This window comes from Myotis nattereri, assembly GCF_964212035.1.
Source record: "Myotis nattereri genome assembly, chromosome: 11".
NCBI lineage: Eukaryota > Metazoa > Chordata > Mammalia > Chiroptera > Vespertilionidae > Myotis > Myotis nattereri.
In genome coordinates this window covers 14,637,386-14,663,104 of record NC_138086.1, presented here as the reverse complement: position 1 = coordinate 14,663,104, position 25,719 = coordinate 14,637,386, and the positions used below count along the sequence as shown (strand labels likewise).

General features: G+C 38.6%; 1 protein-coding gene across 1 annotated transcript in view; it reads right to left on the bottom strand.

Annotated features, from left to right (window-relative positions):
* Positions 1-956: 956 nt before the first annotated feature.
* Positions 957-25,719, bottom strand: part of KCND2 (potassium voltage-gated channel subfamily D member 2) — a 521,425-nt gene continuing 496,662 nt past the window's right edge. Inside the window, exons 2-6 of the mRNA XM_081102070.1 lie at positions 21,284-21,446; positions 11,613-11,708; positions 9,114-9,206; positions 5,600-5,847; positions 957-3,594 (exon numbers count right to left, since the gene is read on the bottom strand). Of these exons, the coding sequence (XP_080958196.1) occupies positions 3,417-3,594; positions 5,600-5,847; positions 9,114-9,206; positions 11,613-11,708; positions 21,284-21,446 (778 nt within the window). The 3' untranslated portion in view covers positions 957-3,416. The remainder of the gene's footprint in view (positions 3,595-5,599; positions 5,848-9,113; positions 9,207-11,612; positions 11,709-21,283; positions 21,447-25,719) is intronic.

The window sequence follows — 25,719 nt, the reverse complement described above, 5'->3', positions numbered from 1 at the left end:
GACACGACACATATAAACAAACAAATAAATCACTGTCTGTTTTCTTAGATAGAAAAGAGTCTTTGATAAGAATCTATTGAATTCCAATAGAGGCCTGTGCCCTCTCACAGTCTGGGACCCCTCGGGAGATAACGACCTGCTGGCTTAGGCCTGCTCCCGGGTGGCAGAGGGCAGGCCCAATCCCTAGGTGCAGCCCCTGGTCGGGCTCAGAGCAGGGCCAATTGGGGGGTTGGGGCGCCGCCCCCTGTCACACTCAAGGCAGGGTCGGTGGGGAGGTTGCGGCGTGACCCCCTATCACGCACAGAGCAGGGCCAATCCGGGGGTTGGGGCACTGCCCCCTGTCACACACAGAGCAGGGCTGATCAGTGGGTTGGGGCGCCGCCCTCTGTCACCCACAGAGCAGGGCCAAAGTTATTACCTCAGAACGGCTCTTTGCTTAACTCAAGTAGTGGAGGTCAAGGAGTTTATAAGGTTCAGGCAGCAGCTTTCTCTCTGGCCCACACTGTGCAAGAAGCCGGTGGCATGCGGGGTACAGGCTAATAAACTGTGGGTCACAGCCTGCAGAGAGCACTCTATTTGATAGTATCATGTATGACACACCACTGGTTTTAACTCTACTAGATCTTTTTTTAAGGACCAATAAAATCTTGCAACAAAATTAAATTATCATAATTAGTAGCTATGGAGTTGGACTTGCCAAGATATTTTCAAAAACGACCACTGAAAGCAGTGACACTCTTTTTTCTCTAAATGATGTTGACCAGGCTCTGCTGAACTTCCCATTGTTGGCAGAACTACTCTCTCCGCCGGTTTATACTGGATCTAACTGCTACAATTGATGGGTTCTTGGAGCACATGTTATAGAGTTCTCCTAGATACGCACTAGGAGTGTGGCCTGTTCTAGGTTTGGGAAAAGAAGGAAGTCCAGGAAGAAAGGGCAACAGCCAGCCGTGTGATCCTGTTCAAGCATGCACATGTTTTATTTAAGTATTCTCCAAAGGTCTACTTTTCCAGCATAATGCAGATATTAGGCTACCCTTTAAAATAAAGACATATGAGTTTCAAACCAAATTGCCCAAAACAATGGCCTTGGTTACTCCATATGGCACACAGAAATAATTACATTTCACTTACAATACAGATGCACTTAACACAGTCATCAAGAGTCATTCACCACCGGCACAGTATATTTTTAAATCACCTGAAACACCAAAAAGTTTCTTTTTCTTTTCCAGAAAGTCTAAACAAAGTAATAGTTTGGGATAAATGATAAGTTGAAAAGGAGGCAGAACTGTTAACTGAAATAATCGAACTGAACTGCATTTTTTAAATGTAACATTCAGAACACGAAAATAGAACTTCTCATTGGGAATCAAAAGACCTATGTATTCTCGATGGTGGTTTCTTTAGTCTGCTTTTAAAAAAGATTTTCAACAAATGCCATCAAAGAAGTGTCACTATATATTTGCTCTAGAAGCATAAAGTGGCATGAGGCAGGTGTTAATATAATTGTTAGTATTCACACTCCAGGAAGGTTAGTAGCTTTTTAAAAGACATTCTAGAAATAAAGGCAATTCTTCCCGAGAGAGAGAGAGAGAAGTTTGTCTTCATTTCACTCAGCAAATGTTTATTAAAATCTACTGTGTGCACAGCATTATTCTAGAAGCATTTCTAGAAATGGGAAGCAAGAACCTCTGGCTTCACTCAAAATAGTTGGATTAATTCCTTTTTATGATAAATTATGATAAGCATTTAAAAATCTCTACAGTAGAGGGATAATTATTAATTCTTTCCATGTATGGAAGCTAAGCTTTATTCCTTAACACTGGTGGTTTGAAATGAACAAAACTTTTCATTTGACATAAAATATTTTTACACTGTCACGTGCAGACATGTCTGCTGATATATTTTAAAGGTGAAAAAGTATCGAGACTTTTTACTGAAATGTACATAGAGATCAACTTTGCATCATCAAACTCCTGCCCTCCTGAATTAGTGGAGAAAATGACTCCTTGCCTTATACAGGAACCTTTCTGAGATAAACTTGGGTTGCCTTTCCAGGGGCATAGAAAGCGTGCTCTTCATCAAAAATTGTTACATAAAGCACTTCAGTTTATCTCTGCATTTCAATTCACATGAGTTATTCTCAAAATTTATTCTAGATCTAAAGCAAAATAAATAATACATCAAGTGAGATTCTGGGATCATTGATCCGGTGATAATAGTCCCAGCCAACTCCTTGTATAAAACGTACAGTGGTTTATCCAATAATTGGGCTTTTCCATGACAGCAAAGAGGTTAGAAATAATTCATGGATGTGAACTCCTTTTTTCTAATTTTTGACGAGAGGATTGTTGATGATAATCGACTTACAAGATGATTTGCTGGGGAATACAAAAGTAGGAAAGTCCATTGAACTACAAAACGTTAGTCCAGTTGATGACAATAAACCCAAAAGAAATGTTAGCACAGGAACAAGAAATGCACTGTCATGGGGATAAGGTGGATCAACGAATATTACTGAGAAACATGTATGACACAAGAGTTTGGGATTAAAAAGTTATCTAAAACCTGGCCACACTAGACGTTTTCCTATGAAGGTGGCTCTTACAGAATTTATGAAAATCTGGAAAGTCTCACAACAAAAATCCCGATTCCTGATACAACAGGTGTATTATGAATTATTGCAGTTGTAACAGTATCTAGGTGCAAGGTAAAATGATAATACCGCACTGTCTGCACACTTTAGATTTATTATTGAGCATTCCCGTGAGAAATGCTACAGTTCCAATAGTTTATTTGCACAGCCCACCATGGGACATGAGCATCCAGCTTGTAGTAAGTGCACAGAAATTCCCCCTCTCTACATTTATAGTTTATCATGCCTATTCTGAAGACAACATAAGGAAACTGAGATCACTACTCCAAAGAATCCTAGCATGCATTATGATGGTTTCCTTCAGTTAATACAAATGTGTTGCGTGAATTTTTCAATATGCAATAATCTTCATCATAGCCAATGTTCATGGTTTTAACAGGAAATATTTTTATCAAAATGTTTTCCATATTTTTTTTTGTTTTGCATTCAACTGAAACATTAGGTTCAAAGATTTATTTTATTTTATTATAAAAGAGTTCTGGTCATAAGAAGCATCAATAGGCGGCATTTCATTGTGCTCATTCACAAAGCCAAAGGGCCACAGGCTATTCCTCGGTACAACAGGTCAAACTCTACAGAAATGCCATTTGGTGGTTTTATTTCCATCCTCTGGTTTGGAAGCTTTGTTTTTGTGTCACTACCAACCTCCCTGCTTCGCCGTTTTCAGCTGCAAAACGTGTACCTTGTCTTCTTTCTTCCGCATTGGAATTCTCTCCACAGCCAGGGCTCAACTTCCCCTGGACCTGATTCCAACTGTCTACAAAGCAGACACTCTGACAATGTTTCCGCCTGAGTACTCGGGAGACTCTGGCCTGTCATCGCCTTCGGGAGTGGTTACTGGCGGTGTTGGGATGCTTATTATTGCTGTAGTCACATAAGGTTGTTCACAGTTTAGTTTAACACATTCTTCCATTTTGGCATTTAAACTGGATCGGCTGATGAGGGAAGAAAATAGATTTAAGAAGGTAAGTTGTTTACTTAAAAATGTTTTTGCCTTCAATACAGGTGTACAGGAAGTCAGGTTTATAAGTGACTTTTTAAATGTCTAAGAATAATCACCTTAATTTTAAGAAAGGAAGCACCAAACCTTAACATACAAGGTGGGCAAAAGTAGGTCTACAGTTTTTCCCATGAAAAATAATACAAGAATCTATCTCTCTACATAAAAGCCTAAGCGACCATTAGGCTTGGTCAAACGAATGGTCAACTGGTTGCTATGGCGTGCACTGAGCACCAGGGGGCAGACTCTCAGTGTAGGAGCTGCCCCCTGGTGGTCAGTGCACTCCCACATCCAACCTCCCATGGTCCCTCCTCCTGGCCCACTGGCCTTGATGGCCCCATTGGAACTGGGCAAGACGGCCCCAATCAGCCCTGATGGCTGGCCAGGCCGAGAGACCCTACCTGTGCATGAATTCGTGCACCAGGCCTCTCATTAATAAATAATAATGTAAATAATAATGAAACTCTGTTTCACATACAACTACAAACCTATGTTTACCCCACTCTGTATGTTAAAGTGAACATTAGTCAGGTCCCTAATCATAAATGAATGTGTAAAAACCAGCTAAATTTGATTCCATCAGTGTTTTTCAAACAAATGTTATATAAAAATGTAAGAAACAGGATCAGGTATGTTTTTGAAACACTGAGTTGAGCAAAATAAAATAGTTTTCTTTAAGACAGAATTTCTGAGAATTTTGAGATACCATTATGAAAGGGATATATATTGTAGATATGCCTCAATTATTTGACCACAGCATCATTTCACTATCTTGTTCCTTTGGGATATAGGATGCCCTTAAAGTTTTCAACTTAGTAACACCCAAATGTTAAGAACCCCCAAAAGTTAGCCATTACTAATACTTAAAGGCTTTCCCAAGTGGTATTCTTGCATGAGTTTTATACTCTAAGTGGTGAGGGGGGAGGGAGAAAGGAGAAAAGAGGGCATACATGGGAACTTCAAACTATTTTATTTTCATGGGAAACTTAATTTAAATGTATATGGCCTAAAAAATTCTTTCTAAACACTTCTCCATTTTCTACATTGGAGTGGTAGAATATTTTTGAGACAGAAATCTTTCATTGCTCCTACATTTGATATTCTGATTCCAGAGATATCTGATTGATGTGAATCAACATAACCCGAATTCAGAATATCATCCAGGTTTTCCACAAAGATTATTGGATACCACCAAAGAAATGGCACTGAATTAATGGTTTTTAATCTAAAAAGAAAAGCTACTAAATTTGAAGAACAAAGTAAAATTATTTGGGCCAAATTGATTTTTTAATGACTTGTAAAACGAGGAAATAAAGAGAAACGAAAGGAAAACACCAATGGAAAAATTTCACTTCAGTGGTCCATAAACTCACTAGACATACCATTTTAGCATTTCACTTATCTTGCTTTGAATTGGATTGATTTTTGTGTTTATTGTGGCCAAAATACTTTTTTTGATCAAAATTGTACACTGGTTCAAAAGATTTGTGTAGAGATAGTTTCCAGTTTTCACTGTCACAGTGACTGTTGATTTATTTAAAGGTGCTGTTGAATACTTTTTAATCACATTAGTGTCATTTTCACTGGTCTCTTTCAGCAGTGTTAACTATCATTTCAGGCGATTTGTTTTGACCTCTGGGGCTCCTGGGTTTGGAGTGTCTGTTCAAATAGGAAACAGCTGTGGAATTGAAGAGGTAGAAATACATTTGTGGTTGCCTGCCTGCCTTATCTTTTCTCTGCTCTTTTAATATCGCTACAACTACTCTCTGACTCAAGGAATATTACAGTAGATCCATTTTCCTGCTTCTTACAGTCTAAGTCTTGTCTCATTCTAAACTCTAGGAACTAGAATTTAGATGCCACACGTGTAGCAACACAACTGCAGCTGGAGATAGGCTCCAGGGACCAGCACAGGTGTGTGTCCACACAGATTCATCTACCTGTTAGATAGCGGGTTTCTCTCCACACATCTGATCTGAATGGTACTGAGTTCTTGCACACTGCCTCGATGGCTTCCTGATACATTGGCACTTGGGATGCGGAAAGTTTTTTTGTGTCGTCGTGAACAGCAAGTGCCGGTGACTCCTTGTTGTGAAGAGAGAGAAGGACTATGACTTGAAGGACGATTAACAGTCGAAACCTCCATGCAGCTTTCTTCAAACACTTGTTCATCCACAAACTCGTGATTCTGTTCCATAGGTGGAAAAAAATGTGAAGAAAGGGAGAAACACACTTTAACTTCAAAAAAAAAGCAAATGAATAGTTTTATTTTTAAAACTAAAAAAAATGTCCACATACATATAGACTATCCAATCGACCACTAATACCATTTTCATAAAGATTAGAACATCAAAGCTACCTAATACTGGCATTTGTGGGAAAATAACATCTCTCTAGTTACACCTAGAGATTGACACATGAAGGCTGATTTAGTATCTATTTGTAAGCTAACTTTATCTTGAAATATCATTTATTTATTTAAACTGGAGATTATAAACTAAAGAAAAACACTTGAAAATGAATATAGATAACACCCACAAAAATGTGTAAATTCACATTGACTTATTTTTAAACAGATTGAAATTATGAGAGACTATTTTAATCCAACTTAGATTGTCTGTTATATAAAAGCAAATAGTTTCACATGGAATTGAAAATATTTTTAAATTAGAAAATAAGGTACCTAGGACACTTCCCATTTCTTTAGATCTTCCTATAAAATTCTCAGTGGAGAGAAATATATGATTTATTAAACAAATACAATATATTTATCTGCAAAATGTGTCACTTTATGTCTGACTCAGAAGGGGTTAGCACTGAACTTTCCTGGTCTCCTTTCTTATCATTGTGATATATCACTAGGTGTGTTCAGAATCTCTACCTGTGTTTAGGGCTCTAGCCAAGAAGCAAATAGTGATGGAAATAGTTTCATATTCTCCATCTTAGAAAAACACAGTGTAAAATTTGCTTTAAAAATATTTAATGCAAAGCATTGTCTCCTAAAATGCTTATGGAAGACTTTTACCTCAGTAGTATAAAGGAAAATATTTTGGTCTAAGCTACTAAAAAATGACTTCATTTACTATTTTTTTCTTTGTGCTGGTGGGAATAGTCTTATAATGAGAGACTTTGCACATGCAGAATTCCACTTAACTATCTCTCAGCCTAACCATTAGCAAAACAATTGAAGCAATTCACTGGCTAATAGGAAATAGATTGTTTTAGTTACTCATTTTGTCATTTCTTTGCTGAGACAAGCATTTTGAAGTAAACGAAATTTAACATTCTACAGTTGAAAGTCCTGAGAAAAATATGTTTAGAGAAGATAGAGTTTTATGTTAACTATTAAATTTCTAAAAAAAAAAATACAGTTCAGTAACGATTTAAACTCTGTTTTCTTCTCTGGCAATGCACATCTCACACACATAGTATGCTACAATGCATGAGATTCTAATTTGTCTCCTCAGTGACTGGAAGTGAAGAAGTCATTCTGCCGCTGGTTACCATATATTTTTATAGGCAGCTCAATTTAAACTATATCGGTTGGTATTAAATAATGTTTGCTTTAAAAAGCCCTAAGTGGCAAAAAAGTAAAAAAAAAAAATTAAAATGAAAGAAAAGGAAAAGATAGTTATAAATACATTCTATCATTAATGTTACTATTTATATGTCAAAGGTTTACATTAGGAAATTATAGACCTGTCCATATTTTTATTTAAAACTCAGCCACAATCCTGTAATTTCCCTGTTTAAACCCTCAAATAATTTTCCAGTTGAGATGAAGATAAAAATTTTGCATGTGCCTCAAAAATCTAGCATGAGCTGGTCACCGCCTTTCTGTCTCCGCCCGCGCTATGCTACACTCTCTCCTTCCTAACACCCTCAAACTTGCAGCAAGTTCTAGCCTTCCTCGGGTTACATTACCTTTTAGCCCCTGTCGTTTTTTGCCTAACTAGCTCTCAGTCATCCTGTGAGTCTGAACTCAGGTTCCTCCAGAAAGCCTTGTCTGATTCTGTACCCTCTGGTTCCATCCTCTTTGCCCCCTACACCGTGGCCCATTGTTGCTTTGCTGCTCACTGTCCTTTCCTAGGAATATTCGTGGTTTGTCCCCCCATAGAGATTGATGGGGGTAGAGACCACACCTGACTTCCCGGCATATCTTAGGTCTTGGCTCACTGTCTGGCACATGGTAGGCAAGTCATGCATATTTGTTGAATGACTATGTAGGTAAATGAAAGTAAATGAACAAATGTATGGGCAATCTATTGGAATTGAGAACACAAATATGCATCTCTGGTGAGTGAGTGAGAAGACTTGATCCAAATACGGTGAAAGTTTCATTCTGCTCTGTGGTCACACACTATGATGTCTTTCGACAAGCCAGCTAGGGAAAGGATGACTTTACTAAAGAGGAAGTCTAAAATGGGAGCCTATAAATAGAGAAATGCACACTCAATTCTCAGCCAAAGGGTCATGACACTGATTAAACACCATTTCTTTTCTTATGAGAACAAATAATTTTACTATATGTGTTCATTATACCTGTGAATTACAGAGATGTTTATATTGCCCTAGCAGTTTGGCTCAGTGGATAGAGTCTCCGGCCTGGGGACTGAAGGGTCCCAAGTTTGATTCCAGTGAAGGGCACATGCCCGAGTTGCAAGCTAGACCCCAGTAGGGGACATAGGCAGCCGATCAATGGTTCCCTCTCATCATTGATGTTTCTATCTCTCTCTCCCTCTCCCTTCTTTTCTGCAATCAATAAAAAATATATTAAAAAAGAAGAAATGCTTATATTTAGTCATTCTTTATTTTGTATTATTTCTATTGATATTCCCTTCATCCAGATGTCAGGAACACTTGAACTTCATTAATATTTTCTATTTAATTAGCATTTTCAAAATCAGGGTAAATTACATTTAAAAATATGTTTTTATTGATTTCAGAGAGAGGAAGGGAGAGGGATAAAGAGGTAGAAACATTGATGAGAGAGAAACATCATCGATTGGCTGTCTCCTGCATGCCCCCTACTGGGGATCGAACTCAAAACCTGGCCATGTACCCTGACCAGGAATCGAACTGTTGACCTCCTAGTGCATGGGACAATGTTCAACCACTGAGCAACCCCAGCCGGGCAGGGTAAATGATATTTTATAGGACTTGCAGTTGGCTATTGGAAAGCAACTTTCCATCCACATTACACTAGTATTTTAGACTAGAGTGAGGATAGCCACTAAGGATAACAACATTTTAATAAGTCTCTCAAACACTTTCCAAATGGAAATGTCACAACAGTCTTTTGAAGTAATTTCGTGTTTTATTTCTTTTGTTTTTTGTCCTTTACTCTATTTTCCAGTGATGTGGGCAGTGAAGTCCTTCCTAGGAGGACTGAGTCTTCACAAAAGCAAATGGGAGCCTGTGGGGACCGGGGCAGGCAGCGTGCCGGTTCCTTACCGTGGTCTTCTCCAAGCAGTGAAGCAGGTGGTGGTGCTGGCTTTCAAAGCTGGAGCCGTATTTGCTGACAAAGGCCTGCTCATCCTCAGAGGACTGTGAACACAGAGAAGACAGCGTCTTTTCTATCATATTTGCAAACAATGAGAACCTCAACTGCACATTGCCACAGAGAGAGAGCCGTCCTATTTCTTGAGATTAAATGTCAGCATTTTATTATTATTTATTTTAGACAGAAAGGCACAGCCTGGCAGTTGCTTTTAAGTCTGAGAGTCATTATTTACATTTTTTTTTTTTTCAAATTAGGAGTCTGGTTTTTTAGACTTGCCTCCCTGAACAGAAAATTTAAATCGCTTCTACTCTTTCAACTACCACTTGACTTTGAAAACCTGACAGCCATTATTTTGGGGTAATACTTAGATAACCCTGGAAATGGCATTATGCTCACCTAAATAAAAGCTATTTTGTAAGTAACGATTATTGGAACCCTAAATATTAAAGGAAAGTTTTGAGCTAAAAGTGGTTTCTCAAATTGTATTTCATACTGTGTGATATTTATAACGCTAGATGGTGTGCCCTCCCATCAAAAAAAATAACAGGAGACATCATGCTATCCCCTACTCCCACTCATATAAACTTTAAGGAACATAAGTAATTTTTAAATTAAAAATAATTAGGTATTTGAGTCATTGAGCATTTTTTACCTATCCCATGTAAAAAGGGTTCTAAACCCAATCTGAAGTGGTGGGGGTTAGCCCCAACACCATCCAGCAGGGAAATGGTCTGTGCACTAGTGGTGTCCTACAGTTCAGCTCAGGTTGGACTCTGTCTGCCTGGAAACAGCATCATATTACACAGGTTGAGGGCTCAGTCTTGCAAGACTGTCCTTCACTCTCCTCTCCCCAGCTTAGATTCCAATTACCAACTTAAATGATCACCTGGGCTTCTGACCATCTGGCTATAGGTTAGAGCAGTGGTTCTCAACCGTGGTTGCACATTAGAATCACCTGGGAATCTTTTTAAAATCCTGATTTCTGGGCCTCATTCTCCGGAAATTCTGTTTCTTTGTTACTAATGTTGTGGCCCCACCCCATCACAAAGAAACAGAATTTCCGGAGGGTGAGGCCCAGAAATCAGGATTTTAAAAAGATTCCCAGGTGATTCTAATGTGCAGCCAAGGTTGAGAACCACTGGGTTAGAGGTTCTAGTGACCTCTCCTTGAACTTTAGATGCCAATTGCAAGTGGGACAGTTTACCTGTGCTCCTGACCAACTGACTACAAATCAGGGGTTCCCACAATCTGCTCCTTGAGTTTGATTAGTTTGCTAGAGCGGCTCACAAAACTCAAAGAAACATTTTACTTACTAGAGTAACGGTTTATTATAAAAGCATATAATGTGACTCAGGGAGAGCCAAGTGGAAGAGATGCATAAGGGAGGGCATGTGAAAAGGCTGAGGGCATCTGGGCTCTCTGAGTGTGCCACGCTCTCAGATTGCGAGCATTAATAGCTAGATATTAATAAAGGAAGGGAGAAGAGGGAATCAGACATTAAGAAGCCTAATCAACTAGGCAGCTGAATCAGACATCATGCCTAATAAACCAGGTAGCTGAATTGGACAATAAGCCTAATGAAGTCTGGAAGTGACAGCTTCAGGCTCGCCAAGGGAACACGGCATTACCCCACCAATGGGATCAACACCTCTCCCTTTCCTGTGTTGGGTGGAAGGACTAGCTTTCTAATCTCTCCAGGGTACAACCAGCCCACTTGTCCAGACTAAGGGGGGCGGGGGGCGGGAAGTAACTGAACAACAAAGGGAAAATTCCTCTGCTGGGCACATGCTCAGTAGAAGCCAAGATGGTGCGGGGAGGTCATTCCACTATGAGGCATGCACAATAAAAACTAAGATGGTGGCCACAAGGGGCAGAGCCTCGCCTGAGAAAATAATCCAATTGGGTGAGGAACGCAGAACCCCAGAAGATTTAAGACATGGATTGGTTAGGAGGAGACCCCAAAACAAGCCGGCAAGGAATTGGGAAATTGATTGGTTTTGAAAGAGCACTTGGTCCTTCCCAAGCCTGAGACAATATAATCCAAGCTTAACAAAGGCAAGCTTTCTCTCAACCCCTGCCCCGTAACACACATTTGTGGGTTCATGTGCTCACGTGTTCTCTCTCCATAGCAGCCACGTGGGCTAGCAGCTGCCTGAGGCCCATCAGCCAGGCGAGCTCCAAGTGAGGGCTCCAAACTGGGGCTCCAACTGCAAGCCCGGATACAGGACTGCAGCACCAGCTGCAGCACAGCAGGGAATAGAGGCTGCTAGCTGGACAGGGACAGAGGCTAAGCTAGAGTAAGCTCTGGCATGGACTGAACCAAAGACACTTCCGTTGTTTCGGTAGCCATTTTCATTATTACCCACAATAAAATTCTATGCTTAAGTAGAACTAAATCAACAGTACATCAACAAATTGAGCATTAAAAACAGTGAGGTGCTTGACGGTACCTGCAGTTGATTACTGAGCAAACCATTCCGTTTACTTTGCATGTAAGCATTTGCACTTCCGCTTTTGGCTGCCCGTATCCTGGCGAGTCTGGCTTTCTATATAGGAGAAGGAAAATGAGTCTTGTTAATACTCAATGAATTGTTTTCTTAAAACAGTGCATATACTCTTGTATAATTCCAATGTCAGCATACGTATGTTTAAAAACATGCCAGCTTTTTGTAATTACTGACAATTAAATTTTCATCAGATTGAGGCAGGTCGAGACACTAGGAACATTCCCTGGAAAGTGGAATGAGGAAACCGAGACAAATGGCCGAACAAACTGCCAGAATGGCTCAGCAATAAATCATAAGACCCTATCTCCCTAACTAAAGATGCCTAAGAGCAGATGGTTTAAATCACTACAGTCAGGGAAGTAGATAACAAAACCAATTAGAGCCAGACTAATCCAAGCTACAGGCAAAACTAACTAGAAAATGACCCCTTCTCCATTATACACTCATTTTAATACATCAGCATATTAAACAACGCGCCCGGAAATCCAGTGAATATTCTGTTGTGATCCTCCCCTGGGATCTCCTCTAAAATTCTGGCCTATAGAAAATAGGTAAAACATTCAGGACAAAGGATCCCAGCACATGCTTCTTTGAGCGCATCCATGCCCCTTTCCTCAGGCGTGTATTTGTTCCTTCTATCCTAAGCTCTAAGGGTACCAACAAGGGTACCAGGGGAGCAATGGGCTGTGGAAGCTCATCCTGACTTACCCCCAATCCTATCTCCAGGGGTCCTTCCTTTGCCTCACTGTCCCAAATGTTAATAAATGTACTGTTACTTTCACCTGGACTCATGTCTTGAAATTTTCCCCAAATGAGTCAAGAGCCTGTAGGTTGCTTGACCTGTGAAAGGTCCAGGGCCAGCACCCAGGGCGGAAGCTGTCTGGTAACAATATGAGCGCTTTATTTTAGTTAACATATGGGCAAGATCAATTAACTACTTTGGAGCTGGGTTATGCATTTTAAAGATTGTAATTAAGTCTTTACAGTAAGATCAAGCTATTTCATTATTGTTTCTGTCAATAGTGTTAAGAGAAAAAATAGCTAGCTGTATTACTTCTAGTTTCACTTATCCCACTTCACTTATCCCAATCTGAATGACTTAATGAAATAAAGACCCAGCAAACCAGCTGCCAACTCTTTTTTATTTAAATTAATGTCCTTTTAAAAATTGGTAATTAAGTTTCAGACACCAATTGCCTTTTTTCCTTTCTTCCTCCCTCCATCCCTTAAAAACAAAACAAAACAAAATTTAGTTAACATCTGTGCCTTCAAATATAAACTTTTTTTTTTTTGCAATCAGTTTGCTAAATTGGCCAGTATAGAACCCATGCTGAACAATGGGGGCTTCTCAGAAAAATCCCTAAATGTTTCCACTAAATTTTTTGTGTCACAGGTCCACACAAAAACATGCTCACCTCATTTCTGTTTCACCTTTAGATCTGTTGAAATAAACATAGTGCTCCTTGCTGGAGAGACTAACATTATTATTTTTAATTTTAAAAGCATTTATGTATAAAGAATGTTCTTCAGTTTACAGGGTTTTGGGTGGTCAGTTGAATTGCTCACATTGACAGAGAGATCACCCAAGTGATATTATTGAGCAAACTGACTGTGTGGCCAGATTCCCAGGATTCCATTCTCCTGTAGAACTGCTGCTGTATACCTGCTCCAGCTGTCATGGAATGAGTCTCATTTTCACTTCCTGGAGAGCAATCTTCTGGTGACCATTCTACTTATATGATGTGTATCTAGTGTGTGTGTATAAGGAAGCAACTGGGATATCTTGGCTAAAAACATTTTTGTAAAATTATCCTATAAAGACTCCCTTTTTCTCCTTTCTACACCCCCAACCCCAAAAAATCACCTTTGATTTCTAGCCCTGGAATATTCTTTTTAATAACAATTAAAAATTATCTAGATTTTAAAAATGAAAAATGAATATATACATGTGATAAAACTTTAATACTACAAACATGCAGGAAAATCAAGTCAGTCTTTCTGGACCCTGAGCATACCTTACTCCTATGCTTCAGAGTCAACCATTGACAATATTTCTAGAGCATCTTGCCAGAGGTTTTCTAGGTATATAACAGCAAGTATATGTACATGCATGTGTGTATAAACGTATATATTACTCAGTTGGGAGAATACATTTCACACTTTTACACTCGTTTCTTTTCATTTAATACAACTTAGAATTCTTTCCATATCTACATGTGTAGATCCACCTCATTTGCTTATGGATGTATTACCACTGGATGAATGAAGCATCATTTATTTGAGCTTATCTGCAAGACAAATTTCTAGAAGCAGAAGTATTCCTGGGCCAAAATGTGTGTGTGGTGTGTGTGTGTGTGTGTGTGTGTGTGTGTGTGTGTTTACCAAACTTCTTCCAAAGTTGTAGTACCAAGATGGCCCTTCACCACAGCATTTAGAAGTAACACTGAGATGTCTGAAGTTCTCAAAATAACATTAAGATAGCATCTGGCTTCAACTTGACTCCCTTTCTTCTCCTCCATGAGTTTATTCTTCTTGTGTGCCAATTCCAGGTTAAAATAAAACTTTGCAGAAAGATCACACTTATATGTGATGGGAAAAACAGACAAATTTTTCTCTTTACTGATGGTATAATATTTACATCACTTAAAATACTGAGGCAATACTACGCGATGAAGTTGGAAGTTAGAAATGTTTAACTTCAAGGCCATGCTGCTCGGCCAGGATTTCAGGCCAAACTCAATAAAACAATGGCAAGTGTCAAGCACACCTGGAAATGACTTAGAATTGATGGTAGAAATTTAGAAATAAGTAAGTTAAATACATATTTCATTTTCAGAAAGGGGTTATTGTTGGAATTTCAGTCCCTAAGTCTCACTGGTCCCCTGGAACTGTCAATGCCATTTTTTCTTTTTCTTCCTTGCCCTTCCCCTCCTTTCCTTCCTCCCTCCCTCCCTTCCTCCATCCATCCCTTCCTCCTTTCCTTCCTTCATTTCTTCCTTTTTTTGTTTCTTCCTTTCTTTGTTCTTCCTTTCTTTGTTCCTTCCTTTCTTCGTTGCTTTCTTCTCCTCTCTTCCTCTCTTTTTCTGTAACTACTGATTGTAACTAATTATATATCATAGTTTCTCTATCGAAGTCACTAGTCTTACCTATGCCATTCTATCTGCATTTAGCAGCAGTATTAGGGCACATTATATCTTTCATAAAGGAGACATAGAAATTAACCAAAAATAGTGTCCAGCAAAGGAAAATGAAACATCTTTCTCATGGAAAGCACACACATGGTGGCAACCACTACAGTAGAAGTAGTTCTAAAGCTTAGGAAAAAAGAAGCAGTTATGTTAGAGACAGAATTACCATTTTGCTAAGTCATGTGCTGTGTTAGAAGAAACACACACCTCCCATCTCAATTTCAATTACCAATTATCTTTCATTTGGGGTTAATTGGTGTAATTGTTCTCGTAGAGCACCACACCAAATGTCTCTTGAATGCTAGCCCCTTTATGACCTGTGATTATATCTTTGTTTCCAGTACGTAATTGAGAGAAATTCTTTTACAAAGATATTTTAGAAAATCACTTTACTTCTGTTCCACTCATTATGACAATCTTGGCAACTCTGGCTGAGTAATTGGAGGTTAAAAGAGTACTGCTCACTAGTAAAAGGAAATGTACTCCTCCCAGCCTGCTGCTCCCAGCCCTGTAGGAAATACAACTTCTTTGCATGGTCAAGTACTAGCAAATATTATGGAAGTTAGAGCAAGATTTCAGTAAATATTAAGCCTATATAAAAAATAGGAGGCTTCCAAATTTTAATTAAAAATAAGGCTCATATTGTCAGTATAAAAAATAGCTTTGCAGTTATTTTCAAATTCCTAATCTGCCTTGAGAAATATTGATGGTGCTGGAAAAAAATTGTCTCATAAGCACATTTTCCCTATGCATTCCAATTTTTCATAAATTTATTTTTTTCTTAATTCCTTAAACTTGGGGGTTTCTCAAAGTTAATTTCATAAAACTAGTACATGTGATAGGTTACAACCGAATGAAGCAAAATGGTTCTGTGGTCAAGAAAGTGTGGGAGCCCTAGCTAGTTTGGCTCAGTGGATAGAACGTTGGCCTGCAGACTGAAGGGTCCTAGGTTTGATTCCGGTTAAGCGCACATGCCCAGGTTTCAGGCTTGATCCCCAGAAGGGGGTGTGCAGGAGGCAGCCAATCAATAATTCTCTCTCATCATTGATGCTTCTATTCCACTTTTCCTCCCCCTTCCTCTCTGAAATATATTAATGTACGTATATAAAGAAAGTTTGGGAAACGCTGAGAGGTTAAGTAGGTTTCTTCGAAGTTGGATTTCTCTCAAAAGATCACATTGTGGATGTTCACTGTGAAGTAGAGAGGGGGATATAGCATGAAATTTTTTCTCGAACTAATTTGACGTGGAGCCCTTCATTGTGGAGCATTCAGAGGCTAGTGTGCAGGGGTTTTTGGCAAGTTGGTTGTTTTTCAATTGCACCAAATGACATTATGTAGACTTTTCACCATGCGTCCTCTGGAGCAGTGGCTGGAATGCCAGTCAGAGAAAGATGTACAAGCCCCAGGCCCTTGAGACAGTGACTTTCTTACATGGGTTCTATCTTCTAAATGAAGTATGATGTACATTGAGAGACATTATATTAGACCCTCTTCTTACCAAATCACAAAGTGTTTTCAATACTTTTTGAAATACAAAGGTATCCTAGGCAGCCTTGTGAGATAGAGAAGGCTTTATCCCTTGTAATCTGAGGCACTTCCTTAGGTCTCAAATAGAGACCACATACTTCCTGTACTTTTATCCGGGAAATTTTACTTATACTTCTAGCTTTCATTTAAGGTTTAGTGAAATGCCTCATATGGAGATAACATATTAAGGTTTAGTAACATGCCTCATGTGGAGATAGCATATTAAGCTTTATGAGCTTTTAAAAATTTAATTTAAGGAGTTTACTGGAATCTTCCCATTTGTTAAGAAAAATCACTCCCCTAGAAAGGAGACAAGCCAAATAATAACAAAAGAAAGAGGAAGTAAGTCAGTGGGAGAAAGGGCAGGTTCCCAACTCTGAAGCTTGTTGGAAGGCTGGGCTGGGATTTAGGTCAGTAGAAGGGACACTGGGAGGCTCAGAGGAAAGGTCAGTAGAATGAGAGAGCAACAAAAAGACTGGCTGTAGGAAGAGGGTAGAACTGAAACAGGATGTAGGCAGTTATCAGAGACAAAATTGTGCTTCCCAATATGATTTTTAATTGGTCCTAGTAATGTCCACCCTACTGTAGGAATGGAGGACGTGCCAAGGCAAACAAGACTTCTCTGTTCATTCTTTCAGTCATTACACAAATATTAAATACCTATTTGATATTGGGCAGTGCACTCAGTACAATGGAGAAGAGGGAGAATAGGGTGTAATACATGATAACAGAGTGTGCATATATTGTAGGAGAAGAGAAGAAGCAACTAATGATGTCCATACCATTCAGAAAAATCCTCATAGAATGGGTGATAGTTGAATTAAGTCTTGAACCCTGAGTATCAGTTTACCAGGTGGCTACATTAAGTAGTGTTGGGATGGAATGGGGAATTAAGAAAAGTGGTAAGTAACTTGATAAGAATTAAATGTAGAGTGAATATTGAGAAGTATATAATCTATAGATTCTAACATGTGTTGATAATAGATTATTAAACTGCACAAAACAAGACATAAGAAAAAAAATAATAAAATTAGGTTATCTGCAGAGATTTGAGGTAAGGACGAGGGATATTTATTAACAGTGGAAAATTTAAAAGTGATCATTTTCATATTCCAGCAAAGAGTTATTTCTTGTCATTTAAATATTCTAGAAAATTACATATTTTTATTTAATTTGGACATTGCTGAATGTGTAGGCAATGGGTCTCAAAGTGTGGTCCCCAGATCAGCAGTATCAGCATCACCTGGGAACTCGCTGGAAATGCGAATTTTCGGGCTGTCCTCCAAAACTACTAAATCAGATGCATTGTGGGTAGAGTCCAGCAATTTGTATTTTAACAAACACTTTGTAGGATTCCAATGAATCTAAAGTTTGAGAACCACCATAGTAGAATGTGATAAATGGCATACTGAATATTGATAGCATATTTTTTTTGTGTGTGAAAGTCAACATCTTCATGTAAAAAGTAAAAATAATTCACTTACATTGCACATGGCCGGTACATCAATTGGCTCATTGATTCCAAGCTTCTCACTGTATTTAGAATTATCTATAGGAAAATCCCTAAAGATTCATAGTTCTAATAATGTCAGAAGATTCTTGTTTTAGAAATTAATCAATAGGTGTGTGAGCATGAGCAAGTCATCTATAAAATAGAAATAATAACACTTCTTTTGCAAATTAATTGTGAAATTATAAATAACATGTATAAAGAACCTGGGGCATACTAGAAACTCTAGAGAGGATTGTTGTTGTTGCTATTATCATTATTAAATTATAATTATAATTGCTATTATGCATGACAATTACTCACCAGTTAGCCTTGTAAGTATGCAGATGATTAAGTGATGTGATTTGAATTTAAAACAGGATAAGCTCTTTGCTTCAAAATATCAACCCTACCACCTGTCATTGTATCAACTTCACTTCACTTTGGCTAATATATTCTATTCAATAAATTTTTATTGAATAATGGAGCGAATAAATAAATATATTAAAGTATAGTTAACAATGAAGGTAGGGGAGACATGTTACAGTTGATACCTGTTTTCACTCACATGTCAGTGTTTCATTAAGAATGTATCAAGGGCTGATAGAAATGGGGTAAATGATGCATTCTCTTTAAAAGGTGGGAACAGGTAGTAAAAGCAAAAAGCGTACTTGCTAGTGGGAAGAACCTAGAAGAGAGAAACTATTCCTGAGTGATGATGGGGATGTTTTCAAGTGCATATTGTGTACATTCCATGTTTTTTTCTTGAGTTTGGAGTTGGCAATGGGACCAAACATCACAAAATCTGGTCTAAAAAACCATTTTATAATATTATTTATTATTCCACTCGACTGATTCTTTATTGAATGGACTGGACTCCTTGCTTAGCTGAATTAGATGGCTATTTTTGCATACCTATGGTATTTGTAAATCATCTAGTTCCAGAAGAATCTAAAATATCTTAGCCTAGTGACTATTTATTCTGTTTGTTTTTTTCCTGGGAAGGAAAACAGGAAGTATCCCCTCACAACTTATTTAGTTCCATATCCACTGCTCTTTCTTAGAGAACTATGTTTGGTTTACTGATTACAGACTATTTACACCAGGTTATCATACTGGGCTTTCGATAGCCCATTTTTCTAGTAGTCATGATATGCAAAATTTATTGCTTTATGGCAGACACGGAGAATATAGAAGATAGTTTAAAGATAGCGAAAAGCATTCATAAAACATGCTTTTCAATTTGGTGCACTTATTTACATCACATTTAAACATTTTTGCATTTTAAATTTCTATAGGCTAAAAGGCTTCTAAAATATTATAAGATTTTTCTTTGTTGATTTGCTTGTTACATACAGATATCCAGCTTTGAAAAAAGTACATGTATTTTGAAATTGGTTTATTTGAAAGTCATATTTGTAGTTCCTACAGTTTTCATATAAGTAGCTTTTTATGACAATGAAAAAAATATTCATAGTTAGTTATTATATTAAAGAAGGAATTCCCAGAATGGAGATTGATGGGTCCTGGGGAGCTAAGATTTTGTAATATTTTTATTATTGTAAACACTATCCCTGTGTGCCCAGTAGAAAGCTTTTAAAGTGTGGCCAGAGCCCGGGCTGAGGTGCATAGTTCCTGATGGAAATCCCTCCATCTCCTGTAGCCAAAATTGTGCCCTGTGTGAGACTCTAATTGTACAGAGGGTGCCTTTTTTTTTAAAACCCACCCTGTGTACTGGATTATCAGTTCTACATATTCATGGTAACTGAACAACTTTTATTATTATTCTCTACAATAATTGGTTAAAGGTTAGATACTTGTGAAAGGGGGAGAAGAATTCTGTAAAGCAAGGAACTATCAAGCTTAAAGAGTGATTCTGTTGTAGAGGAAGAGGATTTCTGACAATGGACATGAACAAGTTCTCTGAACAATATGCTATGTGACTGCATTGATTAACTTGAGCTTTCCAAAGAGTAATACTTTATGAGATTTTATACTTACCAAACAGACTGACATTGTTCAAAAGCATGTTTAAAATCCTGTTCTGGAATTACCTACACATCCAATTATGAACTGGTGCACAAAAATTTCTCACGATATTGTATGGTTATACCACAGTACCCAGGTTGGTCATGGTTATACATGTTTTTTGGTTATTAAAAAAAGTGAAGAATACTGAAAATCTAGCACTATAGTTCTGAGAAAATTACAAAAAAAAATTTCCAAAATTATTTCTAAGCAAAAAGGGCCCTGGCTCTGAAGGTGACTATTTTGACAAAGAATGGGTCAGGGAAGTGTACTAACATTTAGTCAGTTCTTCTGAGAGGTAGTCTACCATTGTGTTTAATGAATGTGGGAGCCAGATTGACTTGCATTGAATTGAATGACAGTTCTCCAATTTATTAGGTATGTGACCTCAGAATTTCTCAATTTATTCCACAAACTATTTTCGTAACTAATGCCTATACTTGTAAGATTTTAAGAATTATTTTTTGAAAAACATTAAGCCAATATCTGGCACATAGTAAGTCATTAGTAAATGTTTAAATTGTTAACATTATGAAAAGCTTATATATATTTATAAACATTTGCATATAAATGTTTATAAATCTATAAACAATACCTACCTCAGCCTTAGTGTGAGGTAGGCATTGTTTTCCTCATTTTTCAGATGAGCATGCACCCTGCTTACTCTGAGAGGGATTAATTATCTGGTGCGAAGTCCAGAGAAACAGTAAACAGTTGGGCCAGGAATAGAACTTAGCTACAAGTGATCAGATTTCTCCTTCCTCCTGTGTCAGTTTTGTAAAATAACCAAGACACATTTTGGTGCCCTTTAACAGCCCTTGTCTACGGGCACCAGCTTAAACCCTGATGGACAGAGACTGGGTGCATCAGATCTAGAAATCTGATTCTAATAAAATTTGCCAAGAATCTATCTTTGATTTTGCTACTGTCAGTATTGTTCACTACAGATTTCTTTCTGTCTGCCTCTAGTTGCACAGTGGGATTGAATTTCCCTGTCCACTTTGAAGTTACACATGGCTATTTGAATTGCTTTGGCTAATGCAGTAGAGATAGAAGTGACCTGGCCCACTTCCAGGAGGAGGCTTTAAAAGTCAGTGCGTGATTCAGAAATTACTTCTGCATAAATGATTGCAGAAGTACACTGTCAAGATAGAGTTTCCATCACTGGACCGGTAATTGACTTGTAGCATGATTGAGAAATATTGCTTGTTGTGTTAAGCCACTGAGATATCAAGGTCCTTTTGCTGTAGCAGAGCCAGCCTGTGCTGACTGAGGCAGCTATCGACCAAGTCTGGAACAGTGAGGAGCCAGTGAAGGTTTTTAAAGCTCATTATGAGAGGCGGACGATGCTAAATCATGGCTACACAGGGCTGAATACACACCTTTTGTGCCCTCCTTTTGTCTGCGCGTTGATTTTGGTGGTAGATCCTACTGAAGTTGGATACAATCACTGGAACGGGTAGAGCAATGACCAAGACCCCACTCAACGAGCAGATGGATCCAAAAATCTTCCCTGCTATGGTTTTTGGCACCATGTCACCATACCTGGGTTAGAGAGAAAAAAATATATATGTATATAGTTTTAAGTCACAGGAAGTTATTTCCACCTGATAAAAATATCTTTTTGCTTTAAGCCAAATGATTTTTTGGAGCAATCTATCTCTAATTCATGACTACAATATACATGGCTTAAGACTTTAGTAAGCATGTTTTAGAAATTAAAAACATGTGAATATAAAAAAGGTATCTTTTAACATTTTAGAAATTAATTCTAACGTTTAGAAATCTCTTTGTTTGGAAAACATTTTAAGCCAGGTGATTTAATGATAGTTCTTCAATTTGTTCTTCCTATAATATGGCATACTTATTTACATTTATTTAATCATAAATATTTATATGCTAAATTTTATAGGCTAGATAACACACTTTTTCACTTAATTTTTTTCAGCATTGGGTTGGTTATAAAATTTAAATAGAAAAAATGGTACAGCCCATTCCTTTCATCAGGTATAATCACTTAAAAATAAACTTTCCAAGGTCCCATTAACCTTCAATTTGTGAAATCCAATGACCATTTCAACATAATAATCTTATTCAGTCTCTCATTTGTATTTGTTTGGTTGAATTCTCTCTCCTTGAAACACGTTTTGTTGGCTTCAGTATCAGAAAATTCCCTTCATGGTGCTTTTACCGCATTGGCTGTTTCTCTATCTTCTCTCTGACTCCTTTCCCCTTAACTGTTTTCTAAATCTTGGGCTAATTTAGGTCTCAAACTTGAGTCTTATCTTCTCCATATAAACCATTTTTTTTGGTGTGATTTTATCCAGTCTCCTGGCTTAAAACTACTACCTATATGCTGATGATATTCTAATTTACATGGACAGTCCTGATGTCTATCTTGAAAATCAGGCTCATATTTTCAGTGGTCTGGTCTGAAAATCCCTGCCTCTGGATGTTTAAGAGCCAATTAAGACTTAAATTAGCCAAAAAGGAACATTCATTTCCCTAGCTTCCCCTCTCCCCTCAAATCTTCTCCTCCCACACAGTCTATCACCTCTAATTCCATGGAGCTGCAAACCATCCGATTACCTATATCAGAATGGAAACAGCCATCCAATCCTCAGTCCCCTCACCTCATCTCTCAGCTGGTCTTGTCTCTGCCCAAACCAAATTATGTCCTGTTTGGTTCTCTTCCCTCAGCCTCTATTTCCCACAGTAAACCAAGCCATCATCTATTGCCTGAGCCATGGAGATAGCTTCTTTTCCACATTTAACCCTTTACAATTCATGCCAACGTAGCAGCCAGAACGAATGGTTTTAAACATGGAGATTGGACTGTGGCTACTTTGCGTCACCTTCTAGTAGATTTGAAATGAAAATAAATCCGAACGCCTCGCTTTTTTCTCTGAGGGATCTATGTTGTTTCGTTCCTGCCTATATTGCACACCACCCTCCGCCAAGCTCGCTGCCCTCCGGCCACACCGGCCATCTGGCTTTCTGTCACATATGCAGGCCCCAGATCATCAGAGCTCAGTTTGGGCCTGAGAGGTCTCTCCGTTCGAGAAGTTATTTTCCGGCCGCCTTATCCACAGTGGTCTTATTTTCTTCCTGGCATTTTCCCATTTGATTACCGTCATGGTATTTAACACATAATATTTTCTAATTTTTTAATGTATTTATTTTCTGACTCCCCACCTGCCATGCCAACATTAGAATATAACCAGGGGCTGTTCTATTTGTGTCTCACTAGCACAAAGCAGGCTCGTAGTAAATATTAGCTGAATGAATACATTTTCCCTACCTCACTCATACACGGTTCTTCTAGGACGGTGATGGTGAACCTATGACACGTGTGTCAGAGGTGACACGCGAACTCATTTTTTTGGTTGATTTTTCTTTGTTAAATGGCACTTAAATATATAAAATAATATAAAAAATATAAGTCTTTGTTTTACTATGGTTGAAAATATCAAAAAATTTCTATATGTGACACAGAACCAGAGTTAAGTTAGAGTTTTTAAAAATGCTGACACGCCAAGCTCAAAAGGTTCGCCATCACTGTTCTAGGAGTTCATTCCTCCTGGTGGGGTGGGGGGGGGGGGCAAGAAGGCGGCCTCTGCTCTTGTTACTGCAGACGTCCCAGCTCAGCATACAGTCCAAACTACCCCTGCTCACTCTGGGGCTCTGAGAGTCTAGTCCTTAGAAGCAGGGCTCAGAGGAGCTCAGGTATTGGAATCCTGACTCCAAGGGTCTTAGGAGTATTTGGGGAGACATTGTATCTTGAAGGGGGATCTGGGACATCACCGTTGTTTGTGTGGGAACACTTTGGTGTGTTAGTATGCAGATGGGAGTTCCGAGGAACCGGCCCAGGAAAGGCTGGGGAGACCGATGGCAGGCCATGCTGACCAGCACTGCCTTCGGTTGACCCCAGGCCAGGCTTTGGTCCTCTGGGTCGAAGGCCCAGTTACTCATGCTTGTCAGTGTTTATGGGTGATCAGTAGTTGAGCGAATTCATCAGACCTAAAACGCCCACAGGTTGTAATAATATCATTACAATGATAATATTAGTTTATTGTAAAAAGTAGTCTTAACCTGAGAACTGGAAGGCTGTGTCCATATGAAACATGGCACCTTTTGGTAGTCCCCTGGGAGAGCGAAATCATAATCTGATTATTATAGTGAGGAAATGGTGAAAACTAAAGGGTTTGCAAGATGAGATAAAAAGACTTGAAAACTTTCTTGCTATAGCGATATGTCAGTAGAATTGGAAGATCAATTTTTTTATATAATGCCGTGTGCACAGCAGCCAATTTCTATGTTTGCCAAAGTCAAGTTGAGTGCCCAGCCCTGTTTTATAAACATCATTCCCTTTGCACTGATCATGCAGTAGGCCCTGGAGAAATCAAAACTCACATATACCCCCACGTGCACACAAACTGAGCAGCTTTTCAAAAGCCTTTTTTCCTCATTTAAACGTCTGCCAATTAGGATTTAGAAAGTGTTTCTCAAAAGGAAAGTAAATGAAACTCAACTATTTGTTATGGCCAAAGAAGGCAAGCATTGAGTCTATGTAATTAAAATGAACCTTTTAACATGCAAGTACATAAAATAAAATAAACTGAAATAGCTAAATGAATCTATCATTTATAATCTTTCCTGCCTTTCTCTAAGAGATTTTTTAAAATTAGTATTTATTTACTACTTTTTTTGTATTCTAGAATCACTATGTCATAGAGTAAGCCAGGCCAGAATACTTGTACTTATTAAAATTAAGAGCCTACACGTATGGTATGGACCCAAAGCTCAGTAAGACTTTTTATTTATTTAGAACACAATGAATCGCTTTTATTTTGGTATGCATCCACATCTCAGCAATTAGTGGTCCTGAATAGAAAAGTGGAAAAACACAGCAATGTGCCAGGAAGTCAAGCCCGCCAATTTGGGGGTTCTGCCATGCACATCGTAAGACATTAAGCAGATAGAAGGCTGGCAAGTTCAGGTAGCAGATGGTGGCGGGGTAGAGAGTGGAGATTCATGCACCAGAAGGGCTGCAGCTAACAAAAGGGAGAAAATAGATTATGAGGGACTTGGTCAACGGGATTCGGGGTCAACTGATACAGCAGGTTTCCCTGGGAAAGCAATGTTTGATGAGGTGCCTGGGATTCAGCAGAGAAAAAAAAAAATCACTGCGGATCCTCCTTGAATGTAAACAGAAGCTATAATGTAGATAAACAAGGCAGAAAGTGCACCTGTTATCCAGAGGGGGGGAAATGGGTATGATGAAATATCTTGTCTGTTTTGGAATGAAATGGTAGAAAGTAAAGATATCAACCAGCCTGCTGAAAGGCAGGACATCCATATCCTAGCAGGTTCCATAAGGAAAAAGAGGTAACAGATACTTAAGGGAGGTTTGATAGCATAAAGCTAAGCGAATCTGCACCAAATGCAGTTATATTTATTAATTTACCTCTATCATGTTTGTTTTGTAATCCAAAATTCCTTCACAATCAAGAAATCCAAGAGGAGCGCTGGTGATGCCTGGCCGGTATGGCAATGATTATGGTGGGAAGGAAAGGGGAGAAGAAATGGCTCCTTAGAACATCCTCTCTTTTGCTCTTGGGTAGAAAGCCAGAGCTTTCTCCCATTATAGCGGATTAGGATGGTCTCTAAGTTGTGAGGCCAAAGCAGAGGATGATGGTGAGAGGGCACAAAGGGAATGGGCAGGGTGTTTAAGGTCATCCAGGCTGTGCTGTGATTATTCGTAATGACAGCCTGAGCCTGGGCTGATTCCCAAGGAGCGCCCGCTGCCTCTTTCCAC